The sequence below is a fragment of the Zalophus californianus genome, chromosome 3 (genome assembly GCF_009762305.2).
Source record: "Zalophus californianus isolate mZalCal1 chromosome 3, mZalCal1.pri.v2, whole genome shotgun sequence".
NCBI lineage: Eukaryota > Metazoa > Chordata > Mammalia > Carnivora > Otariidae > Zalophus > Zalophus californianus.
The window spans coordinates 123,352,491-123,375,800 of NC_045597.1; the positions used below are offsets into that span (position 1 = coordinate 123,352,491).

A 23,310-nucleotide genomic window follows, 5' to 3' on the forward strand; every position below is an offset into this window, starting at 1 on the left:
TTACTTAGAATACCTATCAATTATATAATGCCATAAAATGACTTTCAAACTATTAATACTTTTAGTTTATCAAATGAAAAATTTACCATTTGGTATATAGTACCTAAGTGATTTGGCCCTAAAATTATTTAAGATGTAAAGTTAAGTGTAGCATCCTCTTTCATGTTTTATTTCCAAAATTTATGTTGACATATAGAATTTATAAGAAAAATTGTATAAATTTGATTTTATGGTTACACTGAGCATAAGTTGCTCTTTTCTTCCTTATTAGCAATTTATGGAAGAAAATTAATTAAAACCATAGAGCAAGCTGAGAAACACCTTTCTCCCAGGCGCCCCTCTAAGGGTACCAATTCTTTATTAAAGAGTCCTGTGGAGTTTCAAGAGAAATATATATAGTGGAATCCATTAGATCAGTCAATTCATTATACATCATATATTTTCAAATAAGATAATTATTACTCTTGTCATGTATTTCATGCCCTTCATGAAAACTAATTCTTAAAACATTGCTTTCTGTAATAGGTCAAAATTGGAACATTTAACTAATCGTGAAAATTAACATCTTGGTGTGGTTTTACATGAATAGACCAATCTAATTCTATTTTATTTATACAAGTAATACCAAGTGAAAGCCCAAGCTAAGAGATATTAAGTATTCAAAAAAGTATAAAATTGAAAGTAAGCCATCCTACAAATGTTAGGGTTCCCTTTCCCAACCATTAACACTTTCCCCAAAATTAAGTTTCTTGAGTATATGTCAAGAAAAAAATTTTCTGCATACTCTAGCAAAAAGTAAGTCTTTAGAAAAACAACTGCCTGGCTTTCCTTTCCTGAATAATCTTTCTTGGAGATTATTCCCCACATTAATGCATGTGGATTTACTTAAATCCTTTCTAGGATTGCATGCAGTCCTATTACTATAGATGTATGTAACATATTTAATCAATTCCTCATTGATGGATGTTAGATTGTTTCCAATTTTATTTGGTTGGTTTTGTGTACTTTTCCAAGTATAGCCAGAGTTTCAGCCTTTGAACTGGTGGCCAGTGGGTAGCTACATTTTTTATTTTTTTAGATATTGTTAAATTACCCTCCAAGAGTTTGCACCCATTCACATTCTCACAGCACCTTTTCTCCGTACCCTTAGCAGTGCTGCACACTCTAAGTGTGCTAAGTCCTATTACTCATTGTTAGAATGGTCCTTTATAGGTCATTAGAATATTATTGAACCCCATAGAGTCCTTTAATAGCTTCAAAAAGCAAAAATAACAGTTCTCCTCTCAGTCAGAATACTGTTTTCCAGGAATTAGACTATTCCTTAAACAGGATCTGTCCTGGTAGTATTCAAACAATACTTCTTTTCTTTCTTGCTGCTGCTGCTTTTTTTTTTTTTTAAGATTTATTTATTTTAGAAAGAGAGAGTGGGCGGGGCAAGAGGAGAGGGAGAGAGTGAATCTTAAGCACACTCTATGCTGAGAGTGGAGCCTGACGCAGGACTTGATCCCACGATGCTGAGATCATGACCTGAGCCAAAATTAAGAGCAGGACGCTCAACCAACTGAGCCACCCAGTAGCCCCAATAATACTTCATTTCTTTAGACTTCTTTTTTTCTTAATTTTCTGAATTAGATTTTAATTCAAGAAGTCCTATGCCAGTTGTAAAAAGTGAAACAATATAAAGATAAGATAAAAACGTAAATAGTATCTCCGTCTCTTTCTCAGTCCTACCCTCCTGAAGTTACCAATTTTACTGACCTGCTGCATTTCTATCACAGTTTTCTTCATACTCAGACCAACTCATGCAGTACTTTTTATTTTATTATTTTTGTGTTTTAATCAGTTCTCCAACTGATTTTTTCACTTAATCATGTATAGTGGTTTTTGTGAGGCAGCAGATAAAGGTTCAGCTTATTCTTTTTAATAACTAATTTTAGTCATTACATGTATGTAGTGTGGAGATTCCATAGTTTGTTAAAATATTGCCATGTAGGTAGACATTCAAATTGTTTCTAACAGTGCTGCACTTAATATTTCATATATGTGGTTGTTTTTATTTCTGTAGATATCCAGAAGTAGAATCGCAAGGTCATGGGGAATATGTATTTTTCATTTTAATAGATGTTATCTGGTTGTTTTCCAAAAGGGTTGTAGCAAATCACACTAACATGAGTAGTATGTGTAAGTACCTTTTTACCTGGCTTCTCCCCAGCTCTGGATGTTACCACTTTTAAAAATGTTTGCTTATATGGGGCACCTGGGTGGTGCCAGGCTCAGTGGGTTAGCCTCCAACTCTTGGTTTTGGCTCGGGTCATGATCTCATGGGTGGTGGGATTGAGACCCCCATAGGGCTCTGTGCTCAAGTGTGGAGTCTGCTTAAAGATTCTCTCCCTCTGCCCCCTCACCTCACTTGTGCGTGCTCTTTCTCAAATAAATATATAAATCTTTTTAAAAAATGTTTGCTAATAGGATGAAAATGACATCTCATTGTTACTTGATTTTCTCTCCTAATGAATGAAATTGAGCAGTTTTTTCCAATATTTTAATTAGCATTTACATTTCATCTTCGGCCACTTGTTTTGTTTGATACCCTTTGCCTAATTATACTATGTTTTTATAAAATTTGTTTATATGAGATTTTAAATATCTTATATATTAGAAATATCATTTCTTTTGTTTCTGGTCATTTGATTTTGTTTGCATGATATTTTGGCATATGAAGTTTTATTTTTATGTAGTTAAATATTCCTATCTTATTCCTGATGATTTGGGGGTTGCTTGTCTTCTTATGGAGGTCTCTATCATCCTAAGATTATAAACATATTCTCCTAGTTTATCTTTACATAATTGGGGGTTTTTCTACATTGATTATAGGGTGTGGGGGGGGTGGCTGCATGTGCACATGCGTGCAGTTTGAGGTAGTAATCTAGCTTTGTTTTCTCTAATTATACCAGCAGTTCTTTTCTCATTGAATGAAATTCTACCTTTGTCATAATTAGGAAGTTCCCATATATACTAGCATCTGGCTCTTTAATTCTTATTACATTCCAGGGCTTTATTTGATTTGGGAAGAAAGTTTTGAAACAGGAAAATCTATCACAGTTCTAAACATAACCTTCGGTAATAGAAAATGAGACAACCTCAATTTTTTCAGCTACCTGTAATGGAAGGAGCGAGAATATAGAATTCCACTCCTGTTCTTTACTTATTAATTGTGTGACCTTGAGCAAGTCATTTATTTTGCCTCTCCCACCATAAGATTGCTCAACTCGGTAGTGGCCTGTACTTTTATAAGGATTAGAGAAAATATATGTAGAGTGCCTGACCCACAGTTGGCATTCATTCAGTGGTACCTAGTATTATTATTAGTGTTATGATTTAACAAGAAATAAGGAAGTAAGATGTTTAGTATCAAACTGTACTGTTCAAAACCTAAGCAGGTTTATTTCTTCGTGAGTATATATTATATACAAGAGAAAAAGAATTCTAAATGTGGTAATTTAATGATTCTTTCAGGTAAGTATATTAATCTGAACAATAAAAATAACATATTCAAATCTGGTACATTTTTTCCTAAAAACATGTCTCTGTTTTATCTTTTTTTCTAATGAGAGCCATAGACTTAACACAAGTAAAAAGCAACAGCATGTAACTTTGCTTTTTTAGGTAAGTGGGGGAAATACAGCTATTAAATAAGGGTAACAAAGAGTAAATGAAAATTGCTTTTATGTTTAGCTAACCAGTGGAAGAAGCAGGGTGTCAGAGGACAAAGCAGGAGAGGCAGAGAAAGAGAGACCTGGCGTGTAGAAAGACAAAGAGGCACACTGTGAACCTGAAGACTGCAGTGGGCATGAGTCTGAACACAGCTGTATTGAGGTGGGACTCAGCCTATAGCTGGACATGCCCCAGTTCTGACCTGAGGCTTTAATGTTCTTTGTCGGTTAGATATATCCTATGGTTATCAGTAATACATTGATTTTCTTAACCTTATATCTCAAGAATCCCAGGACAAGTTATGGAGGTTTAGAAAGGAAAGATGATGTTAGCAGAGCCATACAGATAAAATGTAAAATTAAAAAGTTCAGAAGACAAAAAACGTTGAACGCCTCTTATATGTCTTGAGCCAGATAACAAGCCTTCACAAGGAACCATTTAATTGGCTAGGGCCCAACCATTAAATGTACATTCTAATTCTACTAATTGCCCACACACTTTAGCCATAAAATATCTCAAAACAGAAAGAACAACTATAAAATAAGCTTAGTAATTTAAAAAGTACCATCATAAGAGAAGATCTACCTGTGCTGGTTGGTATTTGTTTCCTTTGCCCATTACATTTCATTAAGTTACTAACCAAATCTTAATCATTTTTTAAATTAACCTTATTCCCTAGTGCTACTTATTAGACCTACTGAAGAAAGGAAGATTAAATTTAGCCTTTGTTTCTTTTACCATTTTTATGGGTTTTGCTATGCTTGCTATAACCAGTCCACATGGAGAAAGTGGAAGATTGGTCATTTATTTTTCTCAGTTTTCTATTTCCATAAATAATGATTTATTTGCATTATTATCATCTACTGTGCAGTCAATTAACTATCAAATAAGCATCAGACATTATGTGATATGCATCATTGATCTTACTAATTTTGAAATATGTACTAGAAAACCAGATAAATTGTTAAGTGTTATTATTATTTTTCATAATTTCTTAATGAACTTTAAAGTAATGGCTAATAAAATTTTCAAGGTATTACATTTTAAGGAAAAATTTCCTTGTGTTTTTGACATTAATTCTACCAAATAACTTACCTTGTTGGAAAAATAACAACAATTATTGTCCCCTGCAACGGACACTGGCTACAGGTATCCATTTCCCGTGTGGTCACCCTTCCTCAATATGCATTTTACTACTAGGATTTCTCTAAGTATACATAATTTTAAGCAGTAGTAAAACCTCAACTAATAGAAGACAACTAGAATTATTTATACTTACAAGTACACACACACATATATATTCTGCTTTTTAGGAGAGAAAATAAATGGAAATAAAAGAAGGCATTCCTAGTTCAACAGCTTAAAATGTCGGTCAGTTGGTGGGCAGGTTTTTAAAAATGGCGTGCCGCCCCTGGGAAACTCCTCATTTTCTCAGAGCCAGGGTATGAAGCCTGAGAGATCAGAGAATTCAGAAGGTAGAAGTAGATATAAGAAATTGTGGGATGGGGAGAAGTAAGCAGTGGCATGAGATAAGCATATTAATGGCAATAAATCACAGTGTCACTGAAATGTTCACATTATTTATTTTAAAAAATAAAACCTTGATTTGCCCATGTCACCGTGAATAATAGGAAATTTCTGATAGAGCTAATTTGTTGGGACATCTGGGTGGCTCAATCAGTTAAGCATCTGCCTTTGGCTCAGGTCATGTCCCCAGGGTCCTGCGATCAAGTCCCACATCGGGCTCCTTACTCATCGGGGAGCCTGTTTCTCCCTCTGCCTGCTGCTCCCCCCTACTTGTGCTCGCTCTCACTCTCTCTCTCTCTCTCTCTCTGGCAAATAAGTAAATAAAATCTTAAAAAAAAAAAAAAACCAGTTTGTTAAAAGAGCAGTCAACAAAATTATGGGAAACCCAGGTTCTAGTCCCTGCTCTGCCCTCACATATCCCTATGACTTTAAATAAAAGTAGAACATTATTTTGTACCATTGATTACCTACATTGTAAGGATATGATCATTATCATATCTGAAATGCTTTAAGAGCCTAAAAAAGGATCAACCATAATATATTATGGCTGTCTCTGGTACAAATACTCAGGAATCAGTTAGTTTAAAAATTTATGCAATCAGTTATAAATACAAATCAAATGTGCTGTATAAAATTCACCCTGAATGAATTAGGGTTTTCTTGTTTTGCTTTTGCAGGGAGCTAGAAGGATACCGAGATTAATGAAATAGATTCCACTCTTCAAGAAGAATCCACCTTAGTATTGAGTACATGTAATGGGCCAAGCACTTTGCCCAAGGGCTAGATAAAGGTTTGTAGGCATTCATGGGAGGGTAATATTTCAGGGTTATGGAACAACATGAGAAAAAGCTTTGAGTGGTGTGTATAGAAAACCATAAATAGTTCAGTCTAGGTGCATGAGAGAGAGTGACAGCAAAACAAAAAGTATTTGGCTGAGGTGGGGAGCAGGAGGGCACACTACTTTGGGTCTTAAAATACAGCTGAGTTGACTTCATAAGTTATGGGTAAGGTAGGAAGGTCATGGTGCACAGTGGTTAACCCTATGGAATTAGCAGTCAGGCTCATTTGATTTCAGATCCTGGTTTTGAATGACCTGAGGCAAGTCAGCCCTCTATGGAATGAGGGTAACCCTGACTACTTTGCTGGCTGAATGGGGAGTTAACCAAGTAGTGCATTTAAAGCACTTAGCAGAGAGCCTGGAGCCCAGACAGCTCTCAGTATAAGATAGAGATTATTGATGGTTAGAATTGTGCTTTCAACAGATATAGCTAGGAAAAATGTGAAAAGCAGAGGCAAGGCCTTTGACCACCATGGTGGGGGGAAGACTGAGAGAGGGGTTACTGCAGTAGTCCAAAGTTAATGTGAGCCTGAATTAGGGGGATTGGCAGGAATGGTGGGGAAGGGAATGGACTCAACCCATGTTAGACAAGTGGAGTGACAGGATTTAGGAAAGCATTTACCATGAGAAGTATGGGGAGTAAGAGAAAGGAAGGAAAAGGTAAAAACACTTATGATTTGAGCCTGTGTGAGAGGAGAAGGGTGGCTCCATTAGGACACTGGTCCTTGAAGTTCTGCGTGCATGAGAATCTCCTGGAAGACTTGTTCAAGCACAGGTGGCTGGACCCTACCCCTTCTGATTCAAAGAAGTTTCCATCATTCCATTGATGCTAATGCTGCTGGTTCAAGGGACACACTTTGAGAACCACTGCAGTAGAGAAAAAACACAGGAGGCAGGGGAGGTATAGCAGAATGGAGAACACACCTTCAGGTACAGCCAAACATTGAATCTAACCAGAGATAGTGAATTTGTATGTCACCAGTGTGTATGGACCTGTGTGATGGTCAGATTGCCAGGTGAGAGATTGAAGAGCCAATGGCAATGAGTTAGCATTAAGGTGACAGTTTTTTTAAAAGCCATCAGTGGTGCTATAAAAAATGCTTGGACTTTTACCTGTTTACCTTGATGTTCTCATCTGCACCTGGTTCTAGGCAAAAAGCTTTCCTTGTGTGTTTTAATGTAAACTTCCCTTCCTTTATTTTGACTTCTATCTAGTAAAGGAGCTTTGTTGACAGTGTTACAGATACGAGCCTGAGCTTTAGAATAAAAATTTAGAAGTAAACTTTGCTATTTTCTCTCTGCTTCATTAAAACTGAAGGATAAGGTACCGAAGCTAGAACCTGGTATAATCTTGTGTGATTTGGTAGGATAAAACAATAAAGATCTTACTGTTGCTCATCCTTGTTGGAATGTTAGCTAGTGTAACAAAAAATCAGACTAGTAATTATATCTTGTATTTTTCTTTTATCTTAAACAAGATCTGTAATGTCAGAAGCAATGGGCATAGTGTAGGGCGCAGTCCAGCAGAGGTGTCCTAATCAGATGTACCCTTCATATCTTCAGAGTGGGATGAGGTCAGCAGTTTCCATTTGAAGGTTAACCCTTTGTGGTGTCCTGCCTTCTGTAAATATTCTGTCTGGACAAAAGTAATTAAAATTTTGTTTTCCAGTGTATAAAATTTATTACTTCAAGATAAAATTTATTACAATAAATGAGCTTTATTTTTCAATATTGCCTAAGTTGTGTTCTGCAAGACGGTATTGTTTTCTTGAGACTTTAATAGTTGTTCCTTGAAAAAGAAAAAGTGTGCTTGGTCTCGGTAAATCAAAGAATCGCTAGGTTATACAAAGGTAAGCTGATTTCCTATTGGTAAACTTCTCAGAACTTTTAAAACGCTAGTGTTGCCATCAGTCTCCAAGATTTGGAATCTTCTGGGCAGCATTTCCCAAACCTTGTCGACCTGGAACCCCTTCCTTTCAAGGCATATTTTATGGGACACTGATGTTCTCATAACACAGTTTGAGAAAGGCAATGTTAGTTGTTTAAGCCTTTTTGATTTTGAATTTCCTTTTAACAAAGGGAATTAGCCAGTACAAGGAATATCATGTCCATCTCCCTTGTACTGGCTAATTCCCTTTGTTAATAATTAATTATGTACGAATTAGGGACTTCCAAATAGACCTTCTAATGATTTGTCAGTTATTAAACTGTGATAGAAAGTCAGGACATTTAATCTCCTCTACCTTCCTGACTAGTTATTTGGAGGCTGAGAAGTTCAAGGGTCCTTTGAAAATGTGGTTCCTTTGCTTTTAGTACCAGCCTAGATTAAAGAACAGCATTTAGGATGTTTTTGAGGATTTCTTATTTGTTCTTAAATAATCACTTTTAAAATAGTTCCCTAGGCCTAGCTCAAGATCCTCAAAGGTATGATCATGACCATAATTTGCTCATATTTTGAAGATGAGAAAGAGGAAAAAAATGCTCTGGTATATCCTGAGAGCAGGACCTATTCAGCACAAACCTATATACTTTAAAAATCTAACATATTATTTGGTGATAATTAGTCTCTTAGTGATATAAAACTTTCTTTCAGCATACCAAGGCAGAAAAGTAAATTATTTTTTGGAAGATTTTTAAGCAAAAGTGATTGAAATAAAAATGCTTTCTTGCTTCACCACTGATGGCACCACATAATGACCATGTCCGTTTTCTTCTTTCAGTATAACCAGTGCTCAGTACTTCCTGCTGAGAGTTATAGGCATGGAAGGGCATGTTGACCCGTGGTGTGTTGTACATGGTCTGCTGGTGTGAAGTGATTTTCAGTACACAGATGCACCTCTAAAAATTTTTGTGTATTTTAATTTATATTAAGAAAATTATAAAAAGCTTTAGAAGCCAGGATTTTAATTATTTTAATACCCAAGACACTGTGTTTTCAGAACGAGTCAATTTAAAGAAAAATATTGGGCAAAAGATAGTACAGGTCACAGGGGAAGGAAGCAGAGATTGAGGAGTCCTGAGGTCGAGAAGGTGCTCTCTGATGAGAAACATTTGTGCCTTACACTGAGAGGAAGCACTCAAGAGTCAGGAAAAAGAAGCAAAACCCTGGAGGAGGCCAGAGGGTGTGGAGAGGCTAGCCGTAGACAGGAAAGGGCCACTCCCTGCACTAAATCTGGAAGAGAACTGAAGATTAGTTGAGTGTGGGGACAGGAAGGAAGTGGGATATCATCGCTCATGGCCTGCTATGATGCCCACTGCTCTTTCTTAATTGTCATCATCACAGCAGGAGTAACTATGGTAGCTGCTCCTGAAGCAGTAAATCAGAATAACTAGAAGAAAATAGATAATAGTGATGCAAGTGGGTAACTGTGGTTGGACTGCATGGGCCGCAAAGCACAATGAGCTTTTGCACATATTTAGAAGAATAATGGTTTTTTTCAGTTAAGGAAAAAACACAGCATACTAACATCAGGAATGTAAGAGGGAATGTGATTCCAGATCCCATCTGGCATGACGACAATGAGGAATATTATAAACAACTTTATGCTAATAAGTAGAGATAGTGAGGAGGCAGAACTTTCTGGTACTTCAGGTATGGGCTGTGAAGAATGTATAGTCTTCACCAGAGAGAAAGCGGCAGAAAAAGCAATATTTTCAGGAAACTACATTTCACTTAAAACCTTTCGAGTCTTAGTAACCCAGCGGTGGAGAATATTCTGAGTAAATAATGAAGAGTTTATAAGGAGAGAATTTGCAAACTGGAGTGAGGCTTCCATAGGGCACAGTTGAAAAGGGTCAGGAGATAATGTCACTACTGGCCGTCAGTGAGGACTTAAGAAGGGTTTGAGAGAGACTAGGAGGCCACAGGAGAATAAGCTATGCTCTATTTTCAGTGCCAAAAACAGAGTCCTTGAAGCTAAGGTGGAGCTCTTCCTGCTTATTAAAGAAGATGAGAGTGGAAGTACCTAATGCTAAAAGCTTCTTGGGGCTTCTGGAAACCAGAGGAAGTAGACAATAGCCTCTGACTAGATGTGCAGGATCCACAGTGTTTGTTTGAAAGGAACACTGAATCACCAATTCAAGGCCTCATTGAGGACTGAGGTGCCTGGGAGTTTAGGTAAATCTAAATAAGAAGGGAATAAGACAGAGATTTCACTGCCAGTGAGCAGCAGGAACAGGTGGATATGTATTTAAAGAACTAACTAGAAGTCTCAGAAACGGAAAATATTGTCATTGGAAAACAAGTAAAATCTCAGGGCACATAGAGAAATAGTGAGTTGAAAATAATACTGAGAAACTTCCTCTGAATATACCTCAGAGTAGCTAAGAGAAAATATGAAAAATCTGTTAAGACTCTAATTTCTGACATACCCTAGCCAGTCCTTTACTTGAAGGAAACTAAATATGGTGAGTAAAATGTTTTGCATTGATTTTTGTTTTTTGTTTTTTTTAAAGCAGGGCTAAGCTGGAAAGTAAAGAATTCACAGAAACCAAAACTGAAATGAAAGTGAGACTCTTAAACTAAGTAAGCACTAAGTAAACCTGGCTTTCACCTTGAAGGTACCTGCCAAACCTAGGTGATCTTGAGCGTGCCGTTTGACAGCGACATGCTACCTGCCATTTGAGGGCTGCCCAAGGTGGGGAGTCTAACAGGAAATCCCTTGCCCAAAGCTAAAATTTTACAAAACTACATTAGTGTAAGGGTAATAAGAAACTTGCTCCACAGAAGAGGACAAGCCTGGGTGCTGGAAATAGGGAAACATTCTCACACATGTGAGAATTTAGGATACCTATGATTTTCAAAAACCTAAATGACCAATAAACATACGAAAAGATGTCGGTTATCAGGGAAATACAAATTAAAACAAATGCATGGTAGCTTCCCATATTTATCAGATTACCAAAAAAGGAAGTGGGGATTTAAGCCCCCAAATGCAAATTGATGTCCATGAGAATGTGGAGAAACTGGAACGCTGTCATATACTGCTGACTGGAATATAAATTGGTACAACTACTTGGGAAAATAATTGTGACAGTCATTATCCAGTAAAGATGTGCATTACCTTCAGCCCAGCAATTCCATTTCTAGGTCTCTACTGTGGAAAAGTCAGGCACACGTGCACAAGTACAATGATGCTTATGTGGCAGCAGGCTTATAATTGCACACAATTGGAAACAACCCAAGGATTCATCATGTTGAGAACATATAAATACATATGTTCAAGCGCTCTAGCTGTGCAATAGAATACTGCTGAGAAAGGAAAATAAATGAGTTCTGTGTCTACTGATATTGATATATCTCAAAATCATAATTAAAGCAATCTGCACAAGTCTGCACAGTATTACCACTGATGTAAATTATGTGAACATGCAAGACAATACTATAAGTCATCTATGGATCTGGAAATATGGAGTAGTAATTATAAAGTATTCACATGAATATTAAATACCAAATTCAGGTTAGTGGTTTCTTCTGAAGAGGGAGGGAGAGAATAGGGTCCATGAGAGAGAAACTAGGGTATTTCAATATATCTGTAATATTTTATTTCTCAAAAAACCTGAAGCAAATGTAGCAAAACATTAAGATTTGCTATTGCTGGGTCAGGTTCTCCAAAGCTCATTGTGTTATTATCCATACTTTTTCTGTGCATTCAAAGTATCTCATGGTATTTAAAAATCAAGAGAGAAAATTTCTCTCTTTATATAAAAGGGGGCCAAAAAACAATACTGTCTTAGGATGGGTGAGGTGGAATTTTGGGTGCGGAGTATTTATTACAGATAGACACTTGTGGAGGAGGGGGGAAGGAAAAGCAGGATTGAGTAGAGGAGACGTTCAAATGCTCTGCAGGCTGGCCCAGCCCACAGGGAGCTCTGGAGGAAATCTGGGCCTTGCCTTTGTACATCCACCTCAATCAGTGGCTGGCTGCAGCCTGCCCAGAGGGCGTGCCCTTGAGCCAGGCTGTTCTCTGCCTCTGAGGAGCCCCTGAGGTGGCTGATAACTGGGCAGCAAGTCCTTCCTTGGGCTTCCTGCCCAGCTCTGTCCACCATATAAAGCATGAAAATGAAGTTTTTTTCCTTCTGTTCCTTTGGCTCACTGTCAGAAAATATTTACAAGTGTATTTACCTGAGAGAGATGAGGTAAACATAAAAAAAAGCTTTCAAACACATGTGAACAGACTCCATTTTATAGCATATTAGTAGCCTTGACTTTCTAAGTTTGTTTATGGTCTTGTATGCCAGAATTTAAGAGGAAATTGTCATATGCTAAATCATTGGCAAATGCTTTTAACATTATTTTCCTTGTCTTCACAAAGGAGAACAAATATAGGGTCCCCTTATAATTCAGATGCCCAGTTTTGGATGCTGATTTAAGGATTAGCCTTTACAGTGTAAGGTTGAACCAGAGTGTGTGGTAAAATATAAATTTTAAATTTATAGGTGGTATCTCTGTGTAATCATCTTAATGAGCATTATTTTAGAAATGATTAGGTGTGTTTTTGTATGACCATGTAATACTGTCTTCCTCATCAGGCAATCTAAGAAGCTGGTAGAGACAGAATTGTCAAATATTTATATCCTGCTCACCCATCTTGGTGCTAGTCCCAAATGGGTGTTCTAGTTATGTTTTGTAGGTGTAATATTTATGATTTTGCAACAAAGTATACATATGTTTTCCTTGTAAATATTCACAGGTATTAGGTAACCTTTACAAATTCCCTGCTTTATATCTTCCTGATATTCTGCTTTCAGTGCTTTAATGACATCCTGCTTATGAGAAGTGTGAGCAAATAATGGGCAGAATTATTTTTATAAAAGTAGCTGCTGATGTTCAATATTTTAGGTCCATGGCCAGTAGTGATATAATGCGGACTTTACTCAGTCTGTATGAATGTTGAAGTAATTACCCAATTTTTAAATGAAAACTGTAGCTACATCATGGGTACATTGATTCTCCTAGCAACTCGACTGCCATAAATGGTTTCTATAGGTGCTTCAATCAAGATTTCTAGTTGACTGACATGGCTAGTTATGTAGAAAAAGGTATTATTAAGCAAGTATTTGTGAATTCCCACATTTGTAGCATGTAACAAGGGCTGGAGAACAAGCTATGAGGTTCAACTTCCAGAAACAGTGTCTAAATCTGTGCCACAAAATTGGGTAAAGAAACCACCAATGCTGCCGCCAAGCGTCAACATAGCAGTTTGCGTGGAGGTCATTTCTGTATTAGGAACTTGACCCTGATGCCTGTTGCAGGGATTGCAGCAAGAAGGTGAAAGAAAGTAAGCTTCGTGTTCTGATGTCAGAGTCTTAGTTTTAGAACCCGAGTCCACAGTCTGACATCTTCTTGGCAGAGCCAGTCACCGTATCTCTGCTTCTGAGGGAAGGAATTATGGGACAGTAAGTTCCAACTTCTGCCTTCAAGTGGGAAATTTCCCAACCATTTCCTTGAGAGGATGCTCAAAATGTCATAGGCAGCCACCAACATGATAAAAATCCACTGAAATGGAATTTTTTTGTATGAATGAAAATTTTTTTCTGTACTAATTTGAAACATACTTTAATCCTACCCTGGTAACTTTTGGCCATCGCCAAATGAAGAAAACACAGCAGCCCTCCATCCCTAGTAGCCACTGAACTCAGAACACAAAGGTAATGTGACGGCTGTGAGGATATTTTTGGATTCACAGATGGTCCTTTTCTGGCCCAGCTTGATACAAGCAACTGGTCTTCTGGGATAAGAGTGTATAACAAACAGTTGAGTAAAATAATTGAAAGAATGGAAGTATGTCACAAGAAATTGGATGTTGTTTAAGAGCAAAGTAAGACCAAATGTGAGATAAGCATAAGACTATTTGCCCTTAAAATCAATTGTCTTAGCCTGATACTGAATGTTGTACAGTTATTATCTCTCTGGTCTGTCCTTGCTGAACATTTATTAAGAACAGAGGTCTAGGAAATGTTCAGCAGAGGTCGGAAGCGTCCCACTTTGATCATATTGTACAACATTTTTGAGCCAACTATTATTCATTCAGGCCATGTCCTATATACCCACACCAGCTGGGCTCATTAGAAAAGTATTCTCCGTATCAGAAAGCAGTAAGGAGTTCAGGGACTGTATCTTAAAAATTATTCTAAGAATAGTTTGGAGAATTTACAAAGCCTATGCTGTGAGTAATAGCATGTTTGCCTGATTCCACAGGGAGCTAATACACTTCAATTAAATTGTTTTAAGTTTTTGCATGGCAAACAAATATGTATATATCGTCATAAATAATTTTTAAGGTAGTTTTATTTCTGATTAGTTTCTAGGTTTAGGGTTCATAGACTGGTATTTTGAACTAGCAGTCATTGTCCAATTAAACTACTTACAGTTCGGCATTTGCTTTGAGTAGACTTGCAAGGAGATAATATGGCACAGGGGAGCTTGAGGTGTTATTTGTGGCTTAAAGCCTTTGGAGTATACTTGATTTGATCTATAGATGTTTTATAGCATAGCATCCTTCCTATTTATTAGAATCTTGTCAAGGTAACAATGAGATAAGTACAAATGAAGTTAAAGCCTCTTCTCCTATGAAAGAACTTCCTTGCCTTCATAATGCGGCATACAATGAATAAGATCATTTCTTTAAACAATCTTCCCAGCTTTTAAATACAATTTTAAATTCTATATTGTGGCTCAGACTTTATTTTTTTCTTCCCTTCACACAGTGACACATGAACAATGAACATGTTATTTCATAACAATAGAAAAATTTTATTGCTTATATTGCAGATAAACATAGCAAGACTTTTTCTGTAGAGTTGGAATGATTTTTTTTTCCTCAACAATTAAAGGCTCTGTATCAAACATGTTAAAGTGATGCTCATGGGAATTTACATTTTTTCAATACAGTATGAAGGACAAAAAAAGTTAGCTCCTAAGGCTGTAGAGCTTACATTGGATGGTGGGCACCTGATGTAGACATATCAAGGACTCTGCAAACCTTATATTTAATAGAGCACTGTAGCAGAAGTACTGTTTGCAAACCTCAATTAGAAAAACAGACAGAAAAGCAAATAAATATCTACGTTTCCCATCCCAAACAAAGCTAATATTCGAGTGCCTTTCAGTTTGAAAAAAGTACAAATCAGTAGGTTATCTAGGCCCACAATTCCACCCAAAACTTTTTAATTTCACGAAGCCACACTAGATATAATGCTATGTTTTGGGTATGTTCCTGTGTTTCCTGTGACATGCATTCACATATATATCTGTCTTGGCGCCTTATATGCCTTTTATTTCCTTGAATCACAGGAGCTTCAGTTTCAACGACTCACCCGAGAACTGGAAGTGGAAAGGCAGATCGTTGCCAGTCAGCTAGAGAGATGTAGGCTTGGAGCAGAATCCCCAAGTATCGCCAGCACCAGGTACAGGGCCAACGGCTCTATCTTCTTACATACCTTCAAGTTCCATGCCTTATTAAGTTGTCCTGGATGCAGCAAATGATTCTCTTAGTGTTGTCACTGTTAACTTGCCTTTCTGAATTGGACACCAAAACTGTCAATTTATTCTAATTTGAGAAGCCTCTTGCAATATTGATTACCCTTCAGTCCTGTGCTTGAAGTGTTTTATATGGCATTGGTAAGTTTCTGTACGCTACCTTTAGAAGTTTGATTTCTTATATGTAGACACAGTTAATGGATGTTTTTCACAGTTAATTACTAATTATTTGGCAAAGCTAATTGAGTTTGAAAACCTGATATTGATTTTTTTAACTAAGAAATATTTCTAAATGATAACATTTAAGTAGCTTTTAAAAATGTTTTCATTTGACCTTGAGTTTTTCTAGAACTCTGTCAAACCACCATACAAAATAATTACTAGATGAAATAATTTAGTGTATTCACATAATAAATTGTAAACCAATATATTACTGAAAAAAGCCATGTTTAATCAGAATTATTGTTTTGTGTTTAAATAGCCTCATAAGCTATTTAAAAACATCATTATTATAAAAAATTAGTGCCATAAGCACCAAATGGTGAAATCACTACTTACCCTATTTGTGGATTTCTTTCTTGTTAAGTACATATTCTAGTAAAGCCTACCATAAAATAACTTCTATTGCTTGCAATTTGAAGCTTGGTTTCTTTACTCCTATGTAGGTATGTACCAACAGTAACTTGTCTCTTTAGTTATTTCTAACATAGTTATTGTTCTACTTGTCAGTATCATCTATTACTCTTAGCCAAGAAAGCCTTCTTAGTGAATAGAGTGCTCTCTGTAGTTCCTCCATTCTGGCTAATTATTGCTATGGATTTAAGAACATTAGGCTGATAAGTTGTGTTCTCGTGAATTTTTTCATCTCTGACCCGTAAGAGTTGTGCATATTGGTATGTTTAGTAAGGCATAAAGTATACAAATAAGATTAATAAAACTTTTAAAACATAAATATTAAATTATGTGATCATTTTTTAGTTATCCACGCAGTTTTTGGGGTTTTTTTTTGGAAGGGAAATTACATGCAAGGAGTAAAATTGTAAATCAAATATTTCTAACTCTGGTTTTGTAGTTACTCAATGAAATAAATTTATAAAGGAAGTTAAAATTGTTAAAATTAATTTTAATTCTATTCAGTATTTTTTTTCAATATTTTTAAAAAGCTATCTGTACCTTTAGCACCAAAAAGAACAATTCACAAACTCAATAATATGGTATTGTATATTTTTCCAAAGACATAGACCCACAGATTTAAAAATACATAATTTTATACATAGAAAATTTAATTCAACATTTAACAAATTCAGTTAGGACTTTTATTCTGGCAACTTAGCTAATTAAACTAACATAGAAATTCTCTTGATAAACCCATAGAAATACTTGATATATCAATAAAGCAAGTCAATACATTGAGAAAATGGCAAAATAGAAAGGAAAACCCCCAGATACTAGAAATAGGAAGGAAACTGAAAGCCAGAGCCAGAAGCATTTGAGCTACCTCTGCAGGAGACCTAGGGACAGTCAACCCATCCCCTCCAAAAGCACTAGAGTCTTAGATTTAATACCCATACAGGGACCCAAGAATGAGGCCTTGTATATGTTCAAGATGGTGCATGTGTACTTAAGATTGCTGTATTAAGCTATGACCCTCAAAGGGCTGCACCCATGGTAAACTCCCAAGCTCGTACCACATGTGGATTTGGAGCCCAAATGTAATTCTTCACGTTGTTCAGAATCACCAGCTGAGAAACTGGCATCACTAAAGATGAGCTCACAATCAGATATTCTAAAACTTCACTCAAAAACACCCAACAATAAGTGAGAATCAGCTGAAAGAAGGGTATGATTTAAAACTTGAAGAACGTGCTATCCTTGGAGAAAGTATGACAGGTGTGCACAATATGGCAGGTACAAGGATGTTCATTATAGCATTATTTGCAAAAGTAAGATATGAGAAAGAACATAATTATCATCAGGATGGAAATGGGAAATGAACTGTGGATAAGTGGACTCAAGAACAGTTAAAATGAAGTAATTACGTTACATGTATGAACATGAACATCTTTGCAAAACAGACTTCTGAGTGAAAACCACAAATTGTAGAAGAATAGATGTAGGAGGATATCACTATGAACATATTAAAAATATATGCAGCAGCACTATATAATATTTAAGCAGTGTTCGATATTGTTCATGAATGTATGTATGTGTAGTAAAAGTATAAAAAACATTTTGAACTGACACCAATTTAAGATAGTGGTACCTCTAGGAAGGAATGGAGGAGGAAGCTATCAGAAATTAGGCCTTAGCCAAATCTGTAACATGTTATTTAAAATTTGACATCTAGAGTAAACATGACACAATATTAACATTTGTTTAAATGAGGATGGTGGTTGATATGTGCATGGCTCTTAGATTATTTTCTGCGCCGTAAGTTTTAAAATATTAAATAATTTTAAGGTTACATAGTTGAATTAGCTAATTCCATAGGTTTGTTTAAAATGTTAGCAAAAATACATGTTATAATATTTACTCTGAGTGATTTTGGTGTTTTGTCTCTTGATCTCAGTGCCTAGTGTGGTGTGTAGCGTGTCACTGGGCTCCGTCAGTGACTTTTGGGTGAATGAATGGATTCTGCAGAAGGGGAAGTTGGGTTGACCAGAGAAAGGGGGAAAGCACGCACAGAGGTATATAGGATTCCCCACTGTGTTTGTATTGGAGCACCAAGGATGTGTCCTAAAAGGGCCTAATGACTTAGGAGTTTGGAAGGGTAAAGCTGGCATCTGATTGGAGAACTGGGAACCAAGGTGATGATAAGTAACCTTCATTAGGTCTTAAGGGAGACCTGTTGAAAGTTGTTTTTGGAGGTAGTTGTCCTGGTAGTGTAGTGCATAGGTCAGAATGAAAAGAGACCAGGCAGCAGGCCAGGAAATCTGTTACGGAATCTTAGGGTTATGAGAAAGGCTGGTTTTGACATTCAGTGAACACTGATTAGAATCATAAATGATCCGTTTTGATTGTCCTACACACATCTCACACTGGATTCTCATGTATTCTTGATGCCCCCAACATAATGCTAACCCTTCCTTACAGCCTTTCCCAAGTTTCTCTGTGAAGGTGATCTCTCTTCATCTGAGCTCATAGCTGTTTGTGCCTTTGTCAACTCTCTATGAGGTGGTAAGGCCCACCCCACCCCCACAGCCCTGGCACAGTGCCTGGTGCTCAGCAGGCAGGCATCCAGACACATGGTCATTGGACGAATCATGAACCTCAGCAAAGCCTCGTGTTTTAAGCTCATCAAGTAAGGGTGCTCCACCATGAGGTTATCTACTTGGCACCTGTGGGTTGCTGCCCGCCCTTTCTCATATCTACCCTCTTTCAGTGTGCTTTTCGGTGGGCCACAAGAAGACCATTGACACACTTACTGTGCTCTGTGACCACCCGCTTTCCACACTAGCAAGGAGCCCGTTAGAAAGCAATGTTAGTGAGGGAGCATAGGTTTTTGTCACTTGAGAGACCCCTCTGTGTCTTCCGGTCCCCACCAACTGTCACTCTCAGAACAAGAATCTAAAGATAAAGAAGAACAGAAATTAGCTCTCAGACCCAAGGCCTCTTTCTTGTTAGCCATTGCTGATGTTCTCAAAGGAAATTAAAAGTGGGACCACTGCTGATGGCCATGAAGCTTCCTTTGGATTCAGGTTGTTCTTACATGAATTGAGTTTAGCCAGCAAAACAGGGGATTGATAACTAGTTATCTTTCATATTGTTTTATTTAGATCCTCTGTCAGCATTGGTAAGGTGACCTGTAAGGTTTTCTTAGGTTTCCTAGTCCAAAGATGGTGTTATAATAACACAAAGGGAAATGAAAAGTATATTTTTCTTTACTTTTTCTGTTGTTCAAAGCATTTTCTGTTATTGGCCTTACCCTTTGAGTAAGAAGAAGGAGGCAGTGGCATGAGGTCTTATTTAGTAAAGGATTCTTTTATTGTGATGAATAATATACCATGGAGCCCTCTCCCAAAGGAGTGGCTCTAAAACTGAGCAGTTTGGTTCCCTCACACTTGTAGTACCAATGATGAATTTTTAACCCATGCCATGAGATGTTCTCATTTTCTAGGTGGAGAAACTGAACCTCTGCTTATTTTTATTTAGGAACAGTATCCTGAAAAGTGAACTGCCATTGGCAGTTTATTTGCAGTATGCCTTGTTGCGAACTTAAAAAACAGAAATCATTAAAAATCATTTTAAAATCTTAATGATTAAAGTAATCGCTTAGTTTCTTTATTAATGCCTCCTTGGAAATCTAGTTCTAAACAAGGTTAATAACCCCGTTTCTGATACGATTTCTCATTTGCTTTATTTACTCCAAAAAAGCTCTAATAACCCAAGCAATATCAACATATAATGATCCTTAATCTGGAATTGATGGTGCTTATGTCCTAAGATGATATGTTAAGCCAAAAATAATCATTGTGACTTCAAAAAGCCTGAAAGTGAGTTATGAGATTAGTTAATAGAGAAGTTACAGCCTGTGTGCTTTGTGCCAAGTATACTTTAGTTACCTATGTATTTAATATTTCCCCTCATCGAAGGTAGGCTATGGAAATACTTAATAAGGAAATCACAACTTTTCTCCATTTATAATGACTACAGTATAGTTCTTTATATATTTAATATTCACTTCATGGGATCAATTGATAGAGAAGACACCACTTTTCTTCATTTGTTTTGAGCATACTATAGTTATGTATGTATTTAATATTTTGCCTCATTCCAAAAGTATTTGAAACCTCTTTTAAAAATACAAAAATCAAAAATGGAGTGAGGAAGTGAGAGCAAATGGAAGATAATGATGAGAAAAATAAGATGAAACCAAGGTAAGATAGTATAAACATGTATGTTGCTAACATTCCCTGCATTTGCTAAAAGTAGGGAGCCACTTTGGCTCTGAGTGACCTAGTACCCATCCTAAAGAGAGAAACATGAATGAATTATATTCAAAATGTCTGTTGGATAAAACCAAACCAGGTTGCTCAGGAAAATCTGCCATTCCTGGGGCCAAGACTTGAGTGCTTTCTCCTGTGAGTCGCCACTGAGAGACCACTTGTGATGTGGCAAACAGCATCCTTGGTCGTCTCTCTCTGTATGAAATCAGGCTCATAGGTTTCTTTCTTATACTGCTAAATGGACTATAAATAGATAGAATAGCACCTTACCTGGATGTAATTCTCCAGGAGGCCAAATTTGACACTCCAGTTTGACTCAAAGATGGTATTTAGCATATCATCAGATGGATGGGTTAATTTCAGGCCCCCCAGTCAGGCAGCATGCCACAATGACTGTTTCTGTCTGCCATGCTTTTTACGGTCATGGGTAACAACAGGTCCTGTGTCACAGGCCACTGTGCAGCTACCTGCTGTGTGTGCCCTGACAAGGGACATGGCCCTCATGGGATGCTGAGGTGTGTATAGCTCATCTCAGGAGAATCTCAGCACAGTTAACTCAGAGGGAAGTTTGCTCTTTCAACCTCTTGCCTCCCATGGGTTAAGCAACAACCTTCAAATTCAAATTTTGATGAGCATGGAATGTATTCTTTTTCTTGTCGCAGCATCATCAATGGGGTTTCTTTCTGACATTAGTCTAGGTTAGATTCCACTGGGGGATAAGATGACAGTAAAAGGTCCCGGTAGCCCACAGTGAGGGGTCCAGCTCCTCACCCCAGGATTTCCCCTGCCCACCTCCGCTCCCAAGGGCAAAGGAAGGGACAGGGGTGGCCAGAGCAGTATTCTTCCTCTGTTTTGGGGTTTGGGTTTTATTTTGTTTTTTTACTGACTGTGGAGTTAAATAATGCTCATTTCAGACAACTTGTATAATTCAAAAAAGTATAGAGTAAAACCCATAATTCTACCATTCAGAGACAACCATTTTATTTTCAAGTCACGCTTATTGAAGTGTAATTTACTTAGAGTAAAATTCACCCTTTGTAACATACAGTTTTATGATTTTTGATATTTTTGGCATGTGGTTGTATAACCACCACCACAAAGAACATTTCCACTAACCCCAAAAAAGAGGCAACCACTTTTAAGTGTTTGCTGAACTTCATTCTCTTCAATTTTTTTTTTTTTTAATTTAAGTTTAAGGTCATTCCCCCTGGCTACCCTTGTGTCTTGTTCCTAAAGTCCCACTTTGACATGCCAGGCCTAAATTTTAATGGCTCCCACTTGCCTGAGGAATTCCCAATGGGACAAAAAACTTGAGGCTGAGGGGCGCCTGGGTGGCTCAGTCAGTTAAGCGTCTGCCTTCAGCTCAGGTCATGATCCCAGGGTCCTGGATTGAGCCCCGCATGGGGCTCTCTGCTCAGCGGGGAGCCTGCTTCTCCCTCACACTCTCCCTCTGTGCTTTCTCTCTCTCTCTCTCTCTCAAATAAATAAATAAAATCTTAAAAAAAAAAAAAAAAAAAACCTTGAGGCTGAACCAGTGACCTAGGGCTGCTAATTCAGCAGCGGCTAGAGATCATTACAGCCTTCCAGTGGCAGGCGGCGGCACAGCGTGGGAGGAAGACTTGGCCAGGGGAAATACTCCAAGGCAGATTCAGCCTTCAAGTATCCAAGGTGTGGCCTGTGCGTCGTGTTTCATGTAAGCAGAGAAATTGCTTGAGTGGTTCAACTTGTTGGGTAACAAAACTGTGCAAGGAGAAGAAAATGGAATTGGAACTGAAAAGTCAGTAAATGAAAATATGATCAACTTCAACTTCAAGAAACTATTTCTGAGATTTTATTGTACAGAATTCCAAAACTATCCCTGATTGCAGACTTGGAATCTTGCCATTCATTGTCCAGAAACAAAGTTACTTCTCGACAAGTTGTAGACGGTAAAAGAAAAAGTTTCTTTCTTTAGGGTACATAAGTTGGTTCCACGAATTTTATCTTGTAAATCATAGTTTGTCCACTTATTAAAATGGAACACTAAATTTTCATTTATATTGAGTCAAAAAAAAGATTCTTAAAAAATGGACCTTTTAATAATTGTAGGAAACATTAATGGCAACTTTTGGAATCAAAGTACAGTTTTAAGTTTTCATTTTGATTTTTATACATTGTCTTAAACTTTGATGACCCCATTTGGAAACAGTTTGTCCCTTCACATTGTCTGTCCTTTAACTGGCTGCTACTGATGTTAGGAAGTTACTCTAGACTGAGAAAAATCCTGTCCATATGAACTGAATGAGGGGGAGAATGGGTGGCAATATTGAAATTAAATAACTTCACACTCTTCCCAAGATTCTCTCTCCCTTTCAGTTAGTTTAAAGCCCTGCTAAAATAGAATTCTTTATGGTTTCAAAAAGGTCGTACAATCTTGACAAATAGCCTTCTTATCGCCACTTAAGAAAAGAACTGTGTTATTTTTTAATGAAAAGATTTGATTCTCCACTGCCATTCAGATATTTTTTTACACTTTATTGGGTCATCTGCTAGTGCCCATCAGGCTTCCATTGATACTATTAAAAATTCTAAAAGTGTTTTAGGCTGACAGCAGAAAAGGCTTTTTCATGGTTCAAGTCTTTTCTTCAGCGAATATTTTTAAGTCATTGTGAAGTAAACCTCCTCAAATGATACATTCTTTAAAAATGAAGAGTCTTTGAAAAGATTGAATGTTTGTGCCTTGACAGTTTATTGCTCTTCTAATGTACCACTTCAGGAGGAGGCTTGATAAAAAGTTCTGTCCCTTTGGCCTCCAGAGCTCTCAC

The 23,310-nt window shown here is 37.1% G+C and overlaps 1 protein-coding gene across 10 annotated transcripts in view; it reads left to right on the forward strand.

Annotated features, from left to right (window-relative positions):
* PKP4 (plakophilin 4) overlaps positions 1–23,310 on the forward strand; it is a 231,836-nt gene that overhangs the window by 111,493 nt on the left and 97,033 nt on the right. For all 10 annotated transcript variants that reach the window (XM_027588571.1, XM_027588575.1, XM_035726564.1 and 7 more), the window contains one exon: positions 15,375–15,487. In XM_027588571.1, the coding sequence (XP_027444372.1) occupies positions 15,375–15,487 (113 nt within the window). The remainder of the gene's footprint in view (positions 1–15,374; positions 15,488–23,310) is intronic.